General features: G+C 45.2%; 1 protein-coding gene across 3 annotated transcripts in view; it reads right to left on the reverse strand.

The window, feature by feature from the left end:
• Window positions 1–3,304: 3,304 nt before the first annotated feature.
• Window positions 3,305–18,968, reverse strand: part of LOC105498720 (phosphoserine aminotransferase 1) — a 32,136-nt gene continuing 16,472 nt past the window's right edge. For all 3 annotated transcript variants that reach the window (XM_011771003.2, XM_011771002.2, XM_011771004.3), the window contains exons 7-9: window positions 14,932–15,060; window positions 5,062–5,199; window positions 3,305–4,278 (exon numbers count right to left, since the gene is read on the reverse strand). In XM_011771003.2, coding sequence (XP_011769305.1) covers window positions 4,173–4,278; window positions 5,062–5,199; window positions 14,932–15,060 — 373 coding nt within the window. In that variant the 3' untranslated portion in view covers window positions 3,305–4,172. The remainder of the gene's footprint in view (window positions 4,279–5,061; window positions 5,200–14,931; window positions 15,061–18,968) is intronic.

Genomic DNA, 18,968 nt, shown 5'->3' on the forward strand with positions numbered 1-18,968 from the left:
GAATTGGACAACATCTAATGTTTTATGTGTCTTCAGCTTGTAGAGCCCCTTCAGCTCTAAAAGGAGGGAGGAGGGACTACTTCTTTGTTACCTCACCTAATTCGCTTAAGTGCATGCCAAACCTGCCAGCTTCAGGTAAGTTATGATGAGACAGCGTTAGGCATTTCAATCAACAGGCTCTAGCAGGGGATTCAGACCGTAGGGACAGAACACGATTTTGTTTCTGGTGCAAAGAACAGAACTGCAGTATTGGAGACAAAGCAGTGCATAGAGGTAAACACAAGGAACACAAGAAAAAAAATTGTTTTTTCTTGGTTGTATGGCATTAGAATGATTACAAGTTGCAAATCATTTTATTTTATTTATTTATTTATTTATTTATTTATTTATTTTTTGAGATAGAGTTTCACTCTTGTTGCCCAGGCTAGAGTGCAATGGCACAATCTTGGCTCACTGCAACCGCTGCCTCCCAAGTTCAAGCAATTCTCCTGTCTCAGCCTCCTGACTAGCTGGGATTATAGGCATGTGCCACCACGCCCAGCTGATTTTGTATTTTTAGTAGAGATGGGGTTTCACATGTTGGTGAGGCTGGCCTCGAACTCCCGACCTCAGATGATCCACCCACCTCAGCCTCCCAAAGTGCTGGGATTACAGACGTGGGCCACTGCACCCAGTCTTAACTAATTTTAAAAGAAAAAAAAAAGTTCCAAGTTCCATTTGGGGAAGAAGTATACTCTAGAGGCTCCAAAGGAACACAAGGCAGCCCCTCTCCCAGCCTCTGCAAGGCTGCAAAGACACCTGTCAATCTACTTTGCTTTCCGTTTTAATCTTCAAGGAAAGACCAACCAGTTCTGGCTCCTGCAGCTTGCTGACCCAGAGGCCTTTATCTTTATCTCCCCTTTTCATCCCTCTCTGCGTGGTCAGCAGGTTGGCATCAGTTCATTCCCTCGAGACATACAAAGGTCAAGTTTTTTGCTCTGATGAGTATTTTCCAGCAATATCTATTCCAGAACCTCCCTGTTTGGTCAGACACCAGAGATTACCCCTTGTCCGTATGTGGTAGTTAACCATTTTCCAAAAGCTTTCAGATTTATAAAGATGGTTCTGGGGGAACTCACAAGATACTAAATTTCCTCATTCAACCACAGAATCATATTTGACCGCTTTAGTAGAAAATGAAATTGGATACTAAGCTCTTGAAAATATATATATATTAAAAGTCCATGTATGTGGTGATGGCTCATGCCTGTAATCACAGCACTTTGGGAGGACAAGGCAGGTGGATCACTTGAGGTCAGGAGTTTGAGACCAACCTGGCCAACATGGTAAAACCCTGTCTCTACTAGAAATATAAAAGTTAGCCAGATGTGGTGGCAAGTGCCTGTACTCCTACCTACTCTGGAGGCTGAGGCAGGAGAATCACTTGAGCCCAGGAAGCAGAGGTTGCAGTGAGCCAAGATCACACCACTATACTCTAGCCTGGGCAACAGAGCCAGACTCCATCTTTAAAAAAAAAAAAAAAAATGTCTGTGTTATGTGAAAGATCATACCTCTCTGCCTTTACTCCAAGTTCAGTTTACAGTACTTAGGAAGACCAACGTGACCTACATTAAGATTTTTCATTCAGCCAGACGCAGTGGCTCTTGCCTGTAATCCCAGCACTTTGGGAGGCCAAGACTAAAGGATCACTTGCAGCCAGGAATTCAAGACCAGTCTGGGCAACATAGTGAGACCCTGTCCTACAAAAAATTTAAAAAGTTAGCCGGGCATAGTGACATAAACCTGTAGTCCTAGCTACTGGGGAGGCTGAGGCAGGAGGATCACTTGAGCCTAGGAGGTCGAAGCTGCAGTGAGCTAGTATCATGCCACTGCACTCCAGCCTAGGTGACAAAGCAAGACCCTGTCTCAAAAAAAAATAAAATAAAATAAAAAAAAAAAAAGACTTCACTGGGTAAGTAAGCTTTACTGAGCACCTTGAAGGGAAGGCAGGACACTAGGTGCCGGAGGTAGAGAACCATGCTTCTTTCCATGCTGCTGTATGGGGGAAGGCACATATGCAGCCACCTCGGCACAGTAAAGAACAAAACAAAATGGTATGATGAGAGAAAAGGATCCCCCTGGTGAGAACAAAGGAAAAGGACATAGTCCCAATGGAAAGGACACAAATGAGTTTAGGAAGAGGTTGGCGGTTGTCATCTGGTCTTCCCGAGTGGGCACAGAAACTCCAGGCTTATGTCATAGTGTGGGCAAATGCATGCCACTTTCCAACAATCACAAACACAGGAGAGGTGCAAGAGGCCAGGTCCCATGCTACAAAGTCTTGACTGACTGCCAGGCTAGGTGAACTGGACTTTGTATGCATCAACAAGGAGCACAAGGGGAAGTCATAGTCCAACTGGCTTTGGTGGGACGGGAATAGGGGGGCGGAGAAGAGGCTGCTGAATGATCCACTGAGGGCTGACACAGCAGAGCTAACGTGGCAATGGAAGGAAAATAAGCAGATATTTGAGAAGCACAGGTCTGGTACAGATGACAGGGATGTGCAACCACATAGGAAAGGGTGAGGAAGGAGGGGAGGCTGACTCTGAGCGTGAATTTTATGTGTGAACACTTAGTTGCAATCCATGGACTGCCTGGTTTTTGCTACTTAAGACTTCATTGTGGTTATTATTCACATCTTGCATCGAGCCCTTGTTTTAAACTTTTAAACATCCTTAAGGTAAGTGGGGGAGTTATTTCAACCCTCCTTTTACAGATAACAGAACCAAGCCTTGGAGGCTGTGACCTGAACAGGGGAGCCAACAGAGATGGGACAGGACCCTGGCGGAGTCCTCACCATACAATCAAATGAAACAGGAAGATAGCTCAAAACAGTCCTAGTGGCATGTTTCTGGGGCAAATGGGACAGAGCTCATAGAACTCTACACCTTCAGCTGCAATGGAAGGTGGTTTGCTGATAACGCCCATTCCAAAAGCAAATGGAAAGCTCCCACACTGTGTTGAATTTTTTTAAATGGATGCGCAAGAGTTAAATCTTAGATCTTTGGTTGAACTAAATTACCCTTAGCAGGTGCTATTTTCAGACCTCAAGCTTTCCCATCATAAAGTTTAAAAAAGAACGATTTGTCTAAAAAGCAGGTAGAGATATTCATTGACAAGGGCTTAGATGTTTTAGGATTTTAATGTTCTTTACATATTCAACATAAAATACTGACAATAGATAAACAATAGGGGAAAGACTTTTCAGCAAAGTATCACTCTTGTCATCAAACATTACAAAGAAAACAGTCAAGAGAACAAAGGATAGGGTAATTTAACAGAAATGTTTAGTTTAATGGCATAATTGAAAAACAACTAACCAATCAACTTTCTCTTTTACCTCTGGAAAGAACAGTAAAAATGAATCAAGAACTTCTAGATCTTTTTCATAAAACAGCTTAAAAAGAGGAAGGGGAGGGCTGAGGAGGGGGTGCAACTGTTGCTAATGGAATAATGCACAAGGTCAAGGATTTAATAAATTCTAAAAGTGTCTACATGTATCAGTGATAACCATATTATTAGAAATATAAATGTATAGAGATATAAAGTATATGGTATTAGAAACAGACCTTGCTAATAGAAACATATATAAAGTATGTCACTTCTCTTGTGATAACAGTATAAAGATCGATCTACAGTTTGCCCTTTGCCTGGTACTCTTAAACCGCTCCTTCAGTGGTCAATGTTGACCTTGAATCAACAGCCGCTGAACCCAGGAGACCCCACAGATGTCTAGATTCAGCACCTAGAAGGCCCCACCTACCCTCTATGCTGTGTGTTCCCATGACTCCAGAAATAATTAATTGCAACTTGCATTATTAAGTCCACAGGCAAGTTTGAAAGCTAACTAGAAAAAGTAGCAGCAAAGGCAAAATAAGCAGGAATTTGTTAGAAAAGCAACAAGAAGGTTTCTTAAAATGTTTCCAGTTCAAGTCAGAATTAAGGTGAACATTAGGTCCCACCAGCTTTACAGAGCCGTAGATGTTTTGCTGTTCTTTCAAAAAAGAAGAATCTACAATAAACATGTTCATTTAAGAAAAATACTGTGTTTGTTAACTCTTTGTAGCCATCCACAAGTTACTTTAAACTTTGTATGTTGTTCAGGAGCAGAGTATATCCTGGTTACGATGTGTTCATAGCTGATGCATCTCCAAAAAATTTTTCATGAAGGCGGCCAGCTTCTGAACATCTTCAATCGTGACAGCATTATACAGAGAGGCCCGGATGCCTCCCACGGACCTAGAATGACCAAAGATCCAGGCATTGAGAACAAAAACGTCTAATTTAGCACCAAAACGACTTTTTCTAGCCACTGTCTCCTGAGAGTTGCAGCACCTGAGACCATCGTTTCCAGTCTCCGACCTAAAAACTCCCAACACCTGGCACAGAGCTTCACGCGTCTCAGTCATCAGAAAATTCTCCCTTAAGCTGTGAAGGTTCACCATGCTCACATCTAACTGAGAGTCATTCGAACTATTCACTCTTAGCAAAGAAAGAAAACAAGATGGGAGGAAGAGAAGATAAGCTGGAAGAAGATAGCGATTCTGTTCACCATTCATGAGCCTGCCGTGACAGTGCCAGCAAGATGGGGGCCAGGCATCTCCCTGCTGCTCTTCTCATGTGAGGACATTTATTTCTCATAGAGCATGCAAGACTAGCTACTAATTTGATGTTCAGTTGGAATAATAATGATGCTCTACCTTCGGAACACAGTGGTGCTGGCCTCATCAGAGATGGAATGGCAACCTCTGTGCTATACGAGCAGTGTAAGAGATTTTTCAAAGGTAATTTTGCCAAAACCCCCATGGAAGATGGAGCACCATTATACTCTCAGCTGGGGAATTACACAAAGGGTTCCATAAACAATAGGAAGAAGGCACATCCTTATTAACAGCTGGGTTGGCCCAACAAACTACATAACTGCTACTCCAAGCTAAGCAGGCTCCTAGAGATTTGTTTTATTCTGCATTTGAAAAACAAAGCTAATTCTTTGCCAAGCTTGTGGATTGCAGATGTACTCACCTATGCCCTTTCAAGGACAACATATTGAGTTCAAGAGCTTTATCAAGAAATCTTTTTTCTAAAGCATCATCTCCTTTGGCATTGCCAATGCGGAATGGAATATTCATCTTGCTTCTATTTTGGGGCTCCACTGGACATCTGAAAAACATGTTCTTTATTCCAGCTACTTTTCTGAAATGTATGGGTTGTCATAAACAAATCAACAGATTTTTAAAAACACTTCCTAGATGCAAGCAGAAGATTTTTTTAAAAACAAAAAACAAAAAATCTGCCCCACTGTCATGGTGGCTCACACCTGTAATCCCAGCACTTTGGGAGGCAGAGGCGGGTGGATCATGAGGTCAGGAGTCTGAGACCAGCCTGACCAACATGGTGAAACCCCTGTCTCTACTAAAAAAATAAAAAAATAAAAAAAATTAGCTGGGCATAGTGGCGCATGCCTGTAATCCCAGCTACTCAGGAGGCTAAGGCAGGAGAATTGCTTGAACTCGGGAGGCAGAGATTGCTGTGAGCCAAGATTGCGCCAGAGTACTCCAGCCTGGGTGACAGAGCAAGACTCTGTCTCAAAAAAAAAAAAATATATATATATATGTATATGTATTGCTGTATTGCTGTCACTTAAGCATGTCTGAGCTAGCGTGCTGGAAATAAGTGTCCCAGCCAACAGCCAGCACCAACTGCCAGATTATGTGAAACCACTGTAGACCATCTGGCTCAAACCAATAACTAGATGATGACTTCAGTAGAATGAGACATCCCAAGACCAGCAGAAGAACCCCCTAGCTGAGCTCAGCCCAACCTGCTGACCCAAAAAACTACAAGCAAGAGAATGGTGGTTGTTTTCAGTCACTTAAGTTTTTAAGGTGTTCTATGATGCAGAAATAAATAACTGACACAATTTAAAACTGTGTCTGCAACACACTAAATGCTATATAAGTACCTGTTAATACATTTATCTTTTAAAAATTTTTTATTTTTAATTTTTCTGGGTACATAGTAGGTGTATGTCTTTATGGGAATAAATTCATCTTTTTATTCCCAGCACCTTGCATAAGGTACATATCAACTCTCAAAAATAATTATGAGTGAATTTTTGTCTAGGAAAGGTTCGTGTTTGACTTCAGTTTCTGCTTTGGAAAATAAGCAGCCAAAATTATTTTTCACTGGCAACCAAAGGAGACAAATGGAAGAGTAGCTGACATTACTCTGCAATTAAAAAAAAAAAAAAGGCACAATGTGTAATAATCCTCTCTTTCTCTCTTTCCCTTTGCTCAAGTATATCCTATTTTATTCTTACACTTCTACGGGTAGAATTCATTAAAATTACAGCAAATAAAGGCAGTGTGAGAGGCCCCCTAAGGGCACATCCGTAATTCTTATTAAAGTTAATGAGAGTCTAGAACATACCTTTGAGCAAAAGAGAGGCCAAAGGGGAAACCAAATATGTGGAAAAGATTTTGAGCCTGAATTCCAGGCCCCACTATTCGAAGTGGTAGGTTTCATGGCTGATGTTGAAATTAAACATTCAGCGGCTACCCTCTTTTGATATTCCACTGCCTCAGGCTCCCAATGTGAGGCTCCAATCAGAGAGGTGGAGCAACAAAAAGCACATTTAACTTAAGAGAAAAAAAAATTGAAAGCAGGAAGAATTAAGCATCTGTATTTACAGTTCCTCTCCCTCCAACTTACCCATCCTATCATGAAAGTAGAAGATATCACAAAGCAATAATGTCATAAAAGCGAGAAATTAAAGACTAAATTGTCATGCAACAAATATTTATGCACTACCCATGGGAGAATGTCTCTAGTATGGGGCTGGGGGTAGAAAAAAAGATGAAAGGAAATTAACTGCTCCCAATCTACAGACAGATAGCTCCGGAGGGAATCACAATTATATGTAAGAAGTGCTGTAACAGCCAAGGGCTGCAAAGGCAGAGATGCCAGATAAGGAATTACGCAGAGGCAAGGTTGACAGCTTTCAGGGGAGGGGACACAGCGTGGTTACAACAGATGAGAAGGAAGGGCATCTGGCAGACAGCTGCATCTGCAAAGGCACAAAGGCTTCCAGCAAGTCCGCTGACTTAACTGAAGCACTGGCTTCCTGGCTGGGGTGGCTGGGAAGACCCACAGGGCCAGGGCTGTGGAGTGCCCTGCTGGGAACTGGACTGGATCCTTCAGCAATGAGGAGTAATCCAGTTTGTATAACAAAATGTGGTCTGTGTTTTAGAAAAACAATTATAGCACACAGAGGAGAGACTGGGGGGTGAAGAAACTGGGAACCCACAGAGCTGCTGGAAAGCTTTTATGAAGAACTTTCTAGGGTTCCAGTATCTAATATGGCCACAGTAGTCTAAAATGACCAAAGTCATTTTTTTCCACCTTTAGGAAGCTACATGGAACAACCAGATCACACAGCCCTGATGCTACTGTGCATGTGAATGAACCTGTTTTCTGCTTCATTCCTGAAGGCTGCACGTCTATTTTGGATTGTATATTGTGTTTGTGTATTTACGCTTTGATTCATAGTAATGTCTCATGTTATGGGTTTGCACTGAACGCAAACTGCAAACTAAAAAAAGGAAATGGCTGGAAAAAAAAAAAAAAAAAAACTTTCTAGGTCAAAAGAGCTAGGGCCTGTACCAAGGTGCCAGCACTGAGGAGCTTCAAGCATGGGCGGCAAACTCAAAGCCAGCAGGTCCCCACACTACTCACATGAATGAGTAGGACGGGCCGGTGTGGAAGGTGCAAACGAGCTCGCACATTTTAAACGTGGAGAACTAGTCTGAAAAAGAGGCTCTCCCTTTTTTTTTCCTGAAACATATGGCTGTCTCTGTCAAAGTTTCTTTTTCCCCATTTCAGAGGCACATGGATTACGGAATAAGAAACCAGATCTCTAAGTATCTTCCAAGAGCCTAATCTTGGCTCCAATTGTGTTTTTAAACACGGGTGACCCCTGTCAAGCACCACTGTGGGCTGGATCTAGCTCCTGCTCCCCAGTGAGCAGTCCCGGGAGTTTACACCAAATTTCAGAGGTGACCAAGTCTGTTGTTTGAATGGGTTGAGGGGTGAGGTAGGAGAAGGGGCCAAGGTAGACTGAGAGGCTATGTGGGCTATGGATGGGCATGGAACCAGCTGGTAATCCCAGGGCTGTAAAGATTTAAGGAGAAAGTCCAAGTGGGAGCCAAGGAAAGAGCCACGCTTCCCAACGTCTAGGTGGAGCACAGAGAAGATGTCAACAGGCGTTCTGGGAAAGCGGTTTCATGGCCAGAGAAACTTAGGAAAGCTGCATTCACAGAGCTAGGCAGACCTCCTCATTCCTGACTTCCTGAAGCCTCTCAAGGGCTCAGCGACCACATAAATGAGGAACCTCCAGGAGGTCAGACAGGAATGCAGTGATCCCCCATGACTGAAAAACGCTTCCTATTGCGGGGATGAGAGTTCCAGACAGTCCCCAAGGAGACATGCTGCTCAGAGACACACCAAGACTTCCCAAGGTACTGGAGGAGGGGAACATGGCGGAGGTACACCATGGCGGAGGTACACAAAGGTGGCAAGGCTCAGAAGGGAACGCAAGAAAGTCACAGGAGATGAGAAGGCGATGAAGAAACATCACTCCACCGTCAGGCCCCTCTGAAAGGATGTGTCAGATACACAGGCAATGCGAAAGAAGAGTACGTGAAGAGAAGCCCACCAAATGTAACCCTATGTAGGCCTCTCCTTACTGCCTGGTTTTGTCAACAAAAAATTAATTTTAAATTTGTACACGATTATGAAAATTTAGAATAAAAATATGAAGATCTGCCACCCTTCTTCCCACAGAGGTGGCTACCCTAACGGTCTGCTGTGCATTCCTCAGGATCGTTTTAGATACACACATGTACATCTGTGTGTATATGCGAGTATACATCTATGTGTGTCTATGTGTATATACGTATTGATATATAACTGTTGTAGATTTTTTGTTTTTGTTTTTGTTTGAGACAGGGTCTCACTCTGTCACCCAGGTTGGAGTGTGGTGGTCCAATCTCAGCCTCCTGCAGCCTCGACCTCCTGGGATCAAGCGATCCTCCCGCCTCAGCTTCCCAAGTAGCTGGGACTATAGGCACGCACCACCACACCCGGCTGATTTTTTATTATTATTATTATTTGTAGAGACGAGATCTCACTATGTTGCCCAGGCTGGTCTCGAACTCCTTGGAGGTCAAACAATTTTCCCACCTTGGACTCCCAAAGTGCTAGGATTACAAGCATCAGCCACTGTACCTGGCCTTGTTGTAGTTTTTAAAGACTCATAGATTTGTCTTTTTCTATATTTGCTCTTGCTCCTTTTGGTCTGATGACATAACACAGTCATCTTCCCATGTCTGTTAAGAGACTCGCTTCATCCTTCTCAATGCAGTTATTCCATATTACCCACAGATCCTAATTTATTTCATCAGACCCCTACTGATGGGCATGTCTCCATATTTTCACCATTACATCCTACATTGGACTTGCTGGTTCCTAATTTTGTGCACACCACTGTACCCAGGCAGAGTGCCTGGGAAAATAATTAAGGGCATCAGGAACAAAATAAGAAAGCATAGAAGGAATTCTGCCAGAAGGGTAAATGTGTAGACATAAAAATCCTTGGTCAAAGCGCATGTAAGTTTTGAATTATAATGAGTGCTGCAATCTCATTATAATTCAAATTTGTCCAGATTTATACTCCAAATTTGTCCAGATTTATACTCTCAGCAAAAGTGCATCCCCTCACTGGCACCAGATGTTATCAATCCTTTTAATGTCTGCAGATCAAAGGCAAAACATATCTCACGGTTTTAATCTGCATGTCCTAAGGAACTAATGAAGGTGGCATCTTTCCATTTGTCTATGAGGCAGCTTGCATTTCTTCTGAGTTGTTTCCTCATACTGTTAGCAACCACCACGCCCCCACTTTTATTTCCTTATCCTTTTTCATTCATCTGTGGGTTCTTGCCTATATTAAGGATAGTAACCTTTATGTGTTATATACTGCAAAATCTTTCTCATTCTGTCATTTTTAAGTCTGTTTATGATGTCTTAAGCCATATAAAATTTTAAAATGTTCATGTCATTAAATATGTCATTCTTTTACTTTATGGCTTAAGTTGTATGGCCTCTTTAAGGCCTTCTGCACTCCTGGACTTAGATAGCAGCAGAGGTTCTGGAACGAGCCTTCCAACCCCATGTTCATAGCCTGGCTGCTCCCACTTCCCAGCTGCATCCTTGTCCTATCTGTGCTTCTGCTGCATAGGCTCAGTGTCTACTTCACAGGGTTGTGATGACAACAAAAGGCATTCACAAGTGTAAGGTGCCTAGGACTCTGCCTGCTTCATTTTATTTTAGGGTCTTCACTAGACCCATCACGTGCCTCCTTCTCTTTCCTAAGGCCTGGTAGCCACATAAGGTGATAAAGGTGACCTCAGATCCAGACATGGAATCTGTCACTTGCACATCCTTACATAATAAAATAAATATCTATTATATACTTATATAATTAATTATATTACAAAAGCTTGTATTATATAAGCACTGTGTGTCAGGAATATCATAATTGCTTTACATAACAATAACCACAAATAATGCTATTAAGAGCTAACATGCAAGGAATGCTTCCTATGTGCCAAGCACTGTTTCTAGCACTTTATACAAATTAACCAGCACAAGAGTCCTCAATCCTTAATGTAAAAATGCTCTCAATCCTTATATTATGTACTCTTGATTCAGAAGCATTTCCTTTTCATTCTCTTGACAATTTTAAGAAGTACGTATCATTACCTCCATGGTACAGATGAGAAAACTGTGGCTTAGAGCAGTTAGGTCACTTGCGCGAGGTCACATGCACTGCAGTGGCAAAGTGAGGCTTCTAAGCCCAAGATGCTAAACAGCCCACGTGGGCTCAATATGGAGTCAGTCAGCACAGTGTGGGTGACTGGGCTATGGAATCAACTCGGAGGCTTTGAAGGTTGTCTTATCTAGTCCCAGAATTCCCTGCCAAGGTCACCAGCAGGGCCGGTGAAACACCCAGCAAACAACCTGGAACCATGTTAAGTAAAGGAGCTGGCTTACGAGTCAGGGGGCATGGAAGTGGGGAGGGATGCATCTTCTCAGAGACAAAAATGAGGAGCAAAGGTGGTGGTAAATTGCAAATTCTAATTCTAGGTATTCCTCTTTAAAATGCACGCCTCCCATGGGGCCATGTTGCTCCACTATTTCCACAGTTCCAAAGAAAAGAAGACTTTCCTGAAAACCTAAGTGAGTTCAGGCACAGCCTGGGAGTCTCCAGCTGTAAACAGAGGAGAGACAGAGTAGAGCCTCCTTTCTACTCCAGTAACAAGGTTCCACAGGACACCAAGCGCCTGGGATGACGCTTTCCAGGCAGGCAGCTGAGGGGGTGCTGGGAGTTCCCAGAAAGAGGTTTATTCTGAAAAAGGACCGGAAGTCCTGGGTCAAGGCAGTTCATAAATGAGTGAAGAGCTCTGGGTGTGAAGGGTGACCAGATTCCCCAGGAGATGACCCGCCTGCAACATTAGTTTGGCAGCCTGCCTGCTGGGAGAGGCCCAGGTTGAGTGCTTGGAGTTAAAGGACCTAGGGGCGGCGGGGGGGATTCAGGAGCTTCCCAGAATTCCTTCTATGCTTTCTTATTTTGTTCCTGATGCCCTTAATTTTTTTTCCCAGTGGTATCACCGTTCTTTCTGTCCTCTAATATCATGTCTACACATCTCCTGAGAAATATGTAGAGCTAAAAGCTAATAGAAAAACTGGTCTCCCATCCACTATAACCACCAAGTGCTTTTACTCACATTCAGGGATTTTTTTTTTTTAGGGAGCCAGGGAAGATGATTTATTCTTCTCGGTCTTCCAGGAGCCTAGAACAAGACTAGTCTACAGAGTGGGTGCTCAGGAGTCATTTTATGGATGGATGGATGGATGGATGGACGGATGGATGGGTGGGTAGGTGGGAGAATGGATGAGTGGATGGATGGATGGATGGATGGATGGATGGACAAGTGGGTAGACGGATGGATAGGTAAAAGGGTGAATGGACAGATGAGTGGGTGGGTAGATGGGTGGATGAATGAGTAGATGGATGGATGGATGGATGGATGGATGGATGGATAGATAGATAGATAGACGGGTAGATAAGTGGAAGGGTGGATGGATAGATGGAAGGGTGGATGGGTAGGTAGATGGATGGATAGGTGGGTGGGTGAATGGGTAGGTGAATGGATGGATGGGTGGGCAGATGGAGGGATGGAGGGATGGATGGATGGATGGATGGATGGATGGATGGATGATTGATGGATGAGTGAATGGGTAGATGAGTGGATGGATGAATGAATGGATAGATGAATGGGTGGACAGATGGATGTATGGATGAGTGGATGGGTGAATGAATGGGCAGGTGGATAGATGGGTGGATGGGTGAATGGGGAGATGGGTGAATAGGTAGGTGGAAGGATGGATGGGTAATGGATGGTAGATGGATGAGTGAGTGGGTGAATGGATGGATAGGTAGGTGGGTGGTGGATGAATAGATGGATAGGTGGGTCAGTGGTGGAAGGATGAGTGGATGACAGGATGAATGTATAGGTGAATGAGTGGACAGATGGATGAATAAATGAATGAATGAATGAGTGAATGAGTGGATGGATAGATGGGTAGGTAGGTGGATGGGTGGGTGAGTAGATGAATGAATGAATAAATAGGTGGACTAAACACATCCTCACACGCTTCCACAGACCTTCCTTCCAATCCCAGCATAAGCCATCCCCTTCAAGCAGCCCATGCTCTGCTCCCCAAACACATTGTACACTCTTCCCTCAGTGCCTTTGCAGGGATGATTCTAACCTCTCTAAAGGTTAGAACTCTAAACCTTTCTGCCCTCTTCTCTGCCTAATTCTACTCATGACCAGGGCTCATAATAAGCTGATGCAAAAGCCCTCTCTTCACCTCCAACCAAACAGTATCCCCTTTTCCAGGCTCACGCCACATTCTTTAGCCCTTGGCTATGAAATCCTTGGATACCTACTGCTAATTGTGCACGTTAAATGGCTTCAGTGAGCACAGGCAGGGTATCCTGGCCCTCCCGACTCACACATCAAGGTACAGGGTGGAAGTTTCCCCAGCACCGAGCCCCCAGCCTGCACTTGCTTCTCTGTTGCACAGAACCAGAGAACAGGCAGTAATGCAGAGTGTGTATCCCTTCCCCAAGATGGTACCTGGGAGAGGAGCCCAAAGGCCAAGGCATCCTGCCAAGCCTATCTCCCCCTGGGCTTGCAGCTGGAGGAGGACCACTGCATGCCAAGAGCTCACAAAAGCAGGCAACAAGCATTGCAAGAACAAAGGTGGCAGCAGCATGCCATCCAAAAAGTACACCAGCACTGCCCACCCATGGGTGGTTATGGAGATGTGTTAGTTAAATCTCGGCTAAAAAGTACAATTCTAAGTTAGGATTGAGGCATCATTTTGTCTGTCCCATGTGGCCACTGAATTATCTGAGAGAGGACAAATTTCCAACTTACCATCAAGCAGATATTTTTGTTACAATAGACTGAACCCAAAGAGCAATGACCACTAAGAAGGGGGTTCTCAGTTTGGTGGGTTTAAGCATTTATGTATATGTGTAGGTGCACATACATGCACACAGCGGAAAGTCTGGTCTTTGTATACCTGTACCCACCTCAAGGGAAAGGGAAAAGCAAATGAAGATACCACCTGTTACACTTCTCTGCATCCAAGGCACTGCACCAGGTGCTTCCCATCTGGCATTTTGGTGAAGGGCCTAATGCTGTGGATTGAATGGTGACCCTGAAAAGGTATGCCCATGTCCGAACCCCCAGAATCTATCTGTGAATATGACCTATTTGGAAAAAATGGCCTTTGCAGATGTCATTACGTGAAGGATCTCGACGTTGAGATGATCCTGGATTATCTGGATAGGCCCTAAATCCAAAGACCTCTCTTTTTAAGAGACAGAAGGGAAGACACGGCAGAAAGGAGAAGGCCACGTGAAGACAGATGTGGAGGCTGGAGTGATGCAGCCACAAATCAAGGACCACCTGGAGCCACTAGATGCTGAAGGAGGCGAGGCATGGCTCTCTGGAGGGAACAAAACTCTGCTGACACTTTGATTTTGAACTTCTGGCCCCTGAAGAGTGAGAATAAGTCTTCTGATGTTTTGAGCCACTAAGTCTGTAGCACTTTATTACGCCAACCCCAGGACACTAATACAAGACCCATACATTTTCTGCGGAATTCCCAGGTGCAGGGCTAGTGGGTAAGACATACTCATTAATCATTTGGTCATGGAAATATTTAAACCGGAGTCAACCCCATGCCAAAGCCAATTCCATTCACAGACTCTGGGATAACAGCATCTGTCTTATAATAAGCAAAGGAGTGAACTTTCTTAAAAAGGGAAATAACGCAGAAGAGGAGGCCAGGAGTGAGTATTTATCCCAAAGATCTCTAACGGGAATCCTTCAATTGACACATTCCAGAAAGTACACGTGTTTTTTCCCGGAAAATGTACGAAGCAAGCAGGGAGTAGACAGGACCTACCCCAGGGGGTGAACTGAGATTCTTCCCCAGGGTGATGTCTTTGGTGTGAGAAACATCACTACCCACTGGAACACAGGTCCCAAAGCCTGAGAGCCCCGGGATGGGGCACAGGAGGGAAGAACTCACCACCCATTCCCTTGTTCATGGAGCCCAGGACCACCCACACTCACCAGCATTTTAATGTCTCAGAGAAAGGTGAATATGTCCACTTTTCAAAGGCACACAGTATATATATGGTTTTAAATTCACAAGAGGTAAAATAGCAGATAAAATCCATTGACTTACACGTAGAATCCTTGAGAATTATCAATAATCTCATAAATCATTTGAGATTTGATGGAGCTAAGCTTCTCCATGGCCGCCGCACCTCCATTGTTTTTAATCCACTCCAGGACCAAGCCCATGACGTAGATGCTAAAATGAAGATTTTTTAAAAATCCGTTTAGCTCATCTTTGCAAAAGTAGGAGTATATTCAAGCAAACTGCTGTTTAAGTTCCATTAAAACAGACTTAAAGGCATTATTTGAAACAGACAACACAGTCAGGTGCAGTGGCTCACGCCCATAATCCCAGCACTTTGGAAGACTGAGGCGGAGGGATCGCTTGAAGCCAGGAGTTGGAAACCGGCCTAGGCAACATAGCAAGATCCATCTCCGTAAAAAATGAAAAATTATTTGGGCGTGATAGCATGTGCCTATAGTCCCAGCTACTTGGGAGGCAGAGCAGGGAGGAATGCTTGAGCCCAGGGGTTCGAGGTTGCAGTGAGCTATGATCACACCAATGCACTCTAGCCTGGGTGACAGAGTGAGACCCTGTCTCCAAAAAAAAAAAATAAAGAAAATACACAAGACAAAAGCAGGGCTTGTGTGAACAAGAGCATGTCATCAAGCAAGGACTAGAGTCAATCCAATTCTAGACCCCTGAGGGCCAGTCAGAAAAAGGTTTAATGAGATTTTTCACTAAACGTCGTATCAATCCCTCCTTGTCCAGCTCAAGCCCTAATGTAAACTCTTCTTGACACCAGAACACACTTCCTTATCTCCACCAGAAGGCATCAGCAGACCCCAATCCTGCCCCGACCCAGAGCAAGCTCTTCACTTCCTGAACTCCCAGAGCACCTTGCCCATATTTCCTGCATCGTGTTTTTCCACTTGCTCCTTTATTTTAAGTTTCTGTGTGCCTGTGGTTTGGCATCTGTGGTCTTGGAAGGCTAGAAGCCCACACTGTTCATCTTTTCTACCCACAGCCTTAGCACAGTGCCTTCCAGCCAGCAGAGACCACTGTGGCAGAGTGGTTAAAAGGATGGGTTCCCCATCCCAGTCCTGACTCCCGTCGCAGGGCAGCCACTCACTAACAGACTACCCAGGATTAGTCACCTCAGCTTTCCCATCTGGAACCAGGAGATTCACCTACCTGTGGTGGACACGTGGCATTTTATCCACCCTGCTCTTCCCAACTCCACCCTCCAGCCAGTATGCAGGTTCAGCAAGGCCCCTGACTCCCTGGTCTCAGAGTTGGGCATGGGACCTAACTGGGCCAATCAGGGCCTTCCCTGAGATTTTCTCAATTGGGAGTGGGGAGAAAGAGTGGGGAGAGCAGAGAAAGAGGCAGAATATTAGTGCAACTGCGAGACAGGATATGAGAGCCCTAGGGAATCATGTTTCTAGGAAACATCTGAAGAAGACCCATCTGAAAATGAAACCAACATTCCCGCTGAGAGAAACCAGGATCAGAAGTGGAGAGCAGATGGAGGAGGATTCGTGTCCCTGGTTCCAGGAAGTCCAGCTGCACCTCAGCCCTTCCCGCAGCTCAGGACCGTCCCTTTCTGAACCAAGTGTTTCAAATTTTTCCTGCCAGACCAGTGCTTAGCACAGGGCCTGGCACGTGGCAGGTGGGCCACACAAATGGTAGTCAGTAGTCCCTTCAAACTTAAGCTGAAAATATGAAACACTGAGGAGCGGTGCGTGGTTTTCCACAGTCTGAAAGCCCCTCTCCTTGAGAAGGTGCTAAAGGCTCCACGTGTACTCAGTAAAAGCCGAGGGCACAGGAGCAGAGGCTGCCCAGGGAAGATACCATCTCCCTTGAGCAGAGAGTCTGGAGGTCAGCGGCCAACCATGCCCTCTCCAGAGGTGTGAATCAAAGGTCCTCTATGGGAATTGTGCAAAAATGTATTGGGAGTCAATGCTCAGCTAAGATCTGGGGTGGGGATACCCAGCTGCTTCCTCCTTTATTAACAGGAGGGGAGATGATGGGGCCTGGAAAATGCTCTAACAGCCAGCAGCTTGTCACAGGGAAGCCCCCTATACCAACTGGCTCATTCACTGTCTCAAGTGGGACCCAAGGCCTGGGTGCGGTGGCTCATGCCAGCTCATGTTGGCAAAAGCCAACACCGGGCTGCCCAGAGGGGCCTTAGGCATGGAGCAGACAGCATCCACAAACATCCAACAACCTCTCCTGAAGCTTCCCCAGCCTACCTCCCCACAGCCCTGGGAAGAAAGAGCAGGAGTGGCTGCTGGCAGAAAGGGAAGGCAGAGAGGAAGAGAAAACAGCGCCTGAGAAATCCACAGCCTCAGCGCTAGCTCTCTGGCTAAACGTCCAAGAAGTCAGAGGGACAAAAGAGAAAGAAGAGAGAAAATAAGAGAAGGGAATGAGTACTTCCTGAAGTCTACTGTGGCCTCAGCCTATTTTCATTGATCACAATAATCCTCCAGTTAGAGACACCATCATCCCATTTTCCAGATGAGGAAACTGAGGCTCAGAGAGCTTAACTTGGCCTCAACTCATCTGGCGAGCAGCTTAAAGCCAGGACTCCAACTCCAGGCTGTCTGACTCCAAGAGTGCAAGCTCTTTCCACAAGTATCCAGGCCCTCTGCTTTGCCAGGGGCTGCAGGGCCCCAGCCGCTAGCTCCCCTGCAAGTGGGACTGCAGGGCTATCACCACGCACCAGTCACAGTGGCCAAGTCCAGCACACAGCACACATGCATGTGGGTGTGCATTCCCGACACGAGGCCGCCCAGCCCTCTCTGTTCAGCAGATGCTCTACAATTCCCACTTCACTTCCAACTGCTCCTCTCCCACACCTGCAGCCTGCTCACCCCCTACCTCCACACAGAAGCACAGAAACACACCCTGCCATGTGACTGAATCCAAGCCGCGTCACCCTGTGCCACGTCACCAACAATACTTTCAGGTGACCAAGCTTCGCTTTTGCCTGCAGCTCTGTGTTATCCCAGGGTTTCAGAGCTGACATGGGCCCTTGCTGCACTGTGGATTTCGTTTCTCTAATCCAAAGTGCAGCAAGGGCCCACGTCAGGTTCACCGTCCTAGCCAGACCTCAGTACTGACGCCTGAACCCCTAGCTGGCTGCTGCGCTCACACTCGCCGCCCATGCTCTCTGGCTTTCTTAATGAATCTGAGCAGGCAAGTCTAGCAGAAAGCTCACCCACTTTTAGGGGCTGCCTGGAGCCAGTACCCGTAACCCGGCTCTATGAAGCCTCAACAAGAGGCAGACAATTCAGAAGCAAGCAGGCTGCCCTGAAGACTGAAGACATCCCTGGGGTAGGAGGTCCTGCCCTCTTCTCCCACCCAGTCCTCTGCACAGCACTGATGTCTAGCCCCTGTGACTCTACTTAACACAAGACCCTTGTGGCTTCCAGTTCTTTATTAACCCATGTTCAACTCCCATACAATCTAAAATCTTGAAAATACAAGGGCTCTAAAATGCTTATACAGGCCAGGCACGGTGGCTCAAGCCTGTAATCCCAGCACTTTGGGAGGCTGAGACGGGTGGATCACGAGGTCAGGAGATCGAGACCATCCTGGCTAACATGGTGAAACCCCGTCTCTACTAAAAAAAAAAATACAAAAAACTAGCCGGGCAAGGTGGTGGGCGCCTGTAGTCCCAGCTACTTGGGAGGCTGAGGCAGGAGAATGGCGTAAACGCGGGAGGCAGAGCTTGCAGTGAGCTCAGATCTGGCCACTGCACTCCAGCCTGGGCGACAGAGCAAGAGTCCGTCTCAAAAAATAAATAAATAAAATAAAATAAAATAAAATAAAATAAAATGCTTATGCAGCTTACAGCATGGTCTCAATTCTTCTCACTACCAGTGTGACATATTTAACAGATTTATGCCTTCATTTCTAAAATGCCACCTGTAAACACACAGGATAGGGTTCCTAACTCTGCCTATTAAATGATTAAATAAATCGAGGTATGTCCATTCTACAGGACACCATATATATTTTAAAACAAAAAAAGGGCCAGGTGTGGTGGCTCATGCCTGTAATCCCAACACTTTGGGAGGTCAGTGTGGGAAAATAGC

The sequence above is a fragment of the Macaca nemestrina genome, chromosome 14 (genome assembly GCF_043159975.1).
Source record: "Macaca nemestrina isolate mMacNem1 chromosome 14, mMacNem.hap1, whole genome shotgun sequence".
Lineage (NCBI taxonomy): Eukaryota > Metazoa > Chordata > Mammalia > Primates > Cercopithecidae > Macaca > Macaca nemestrina.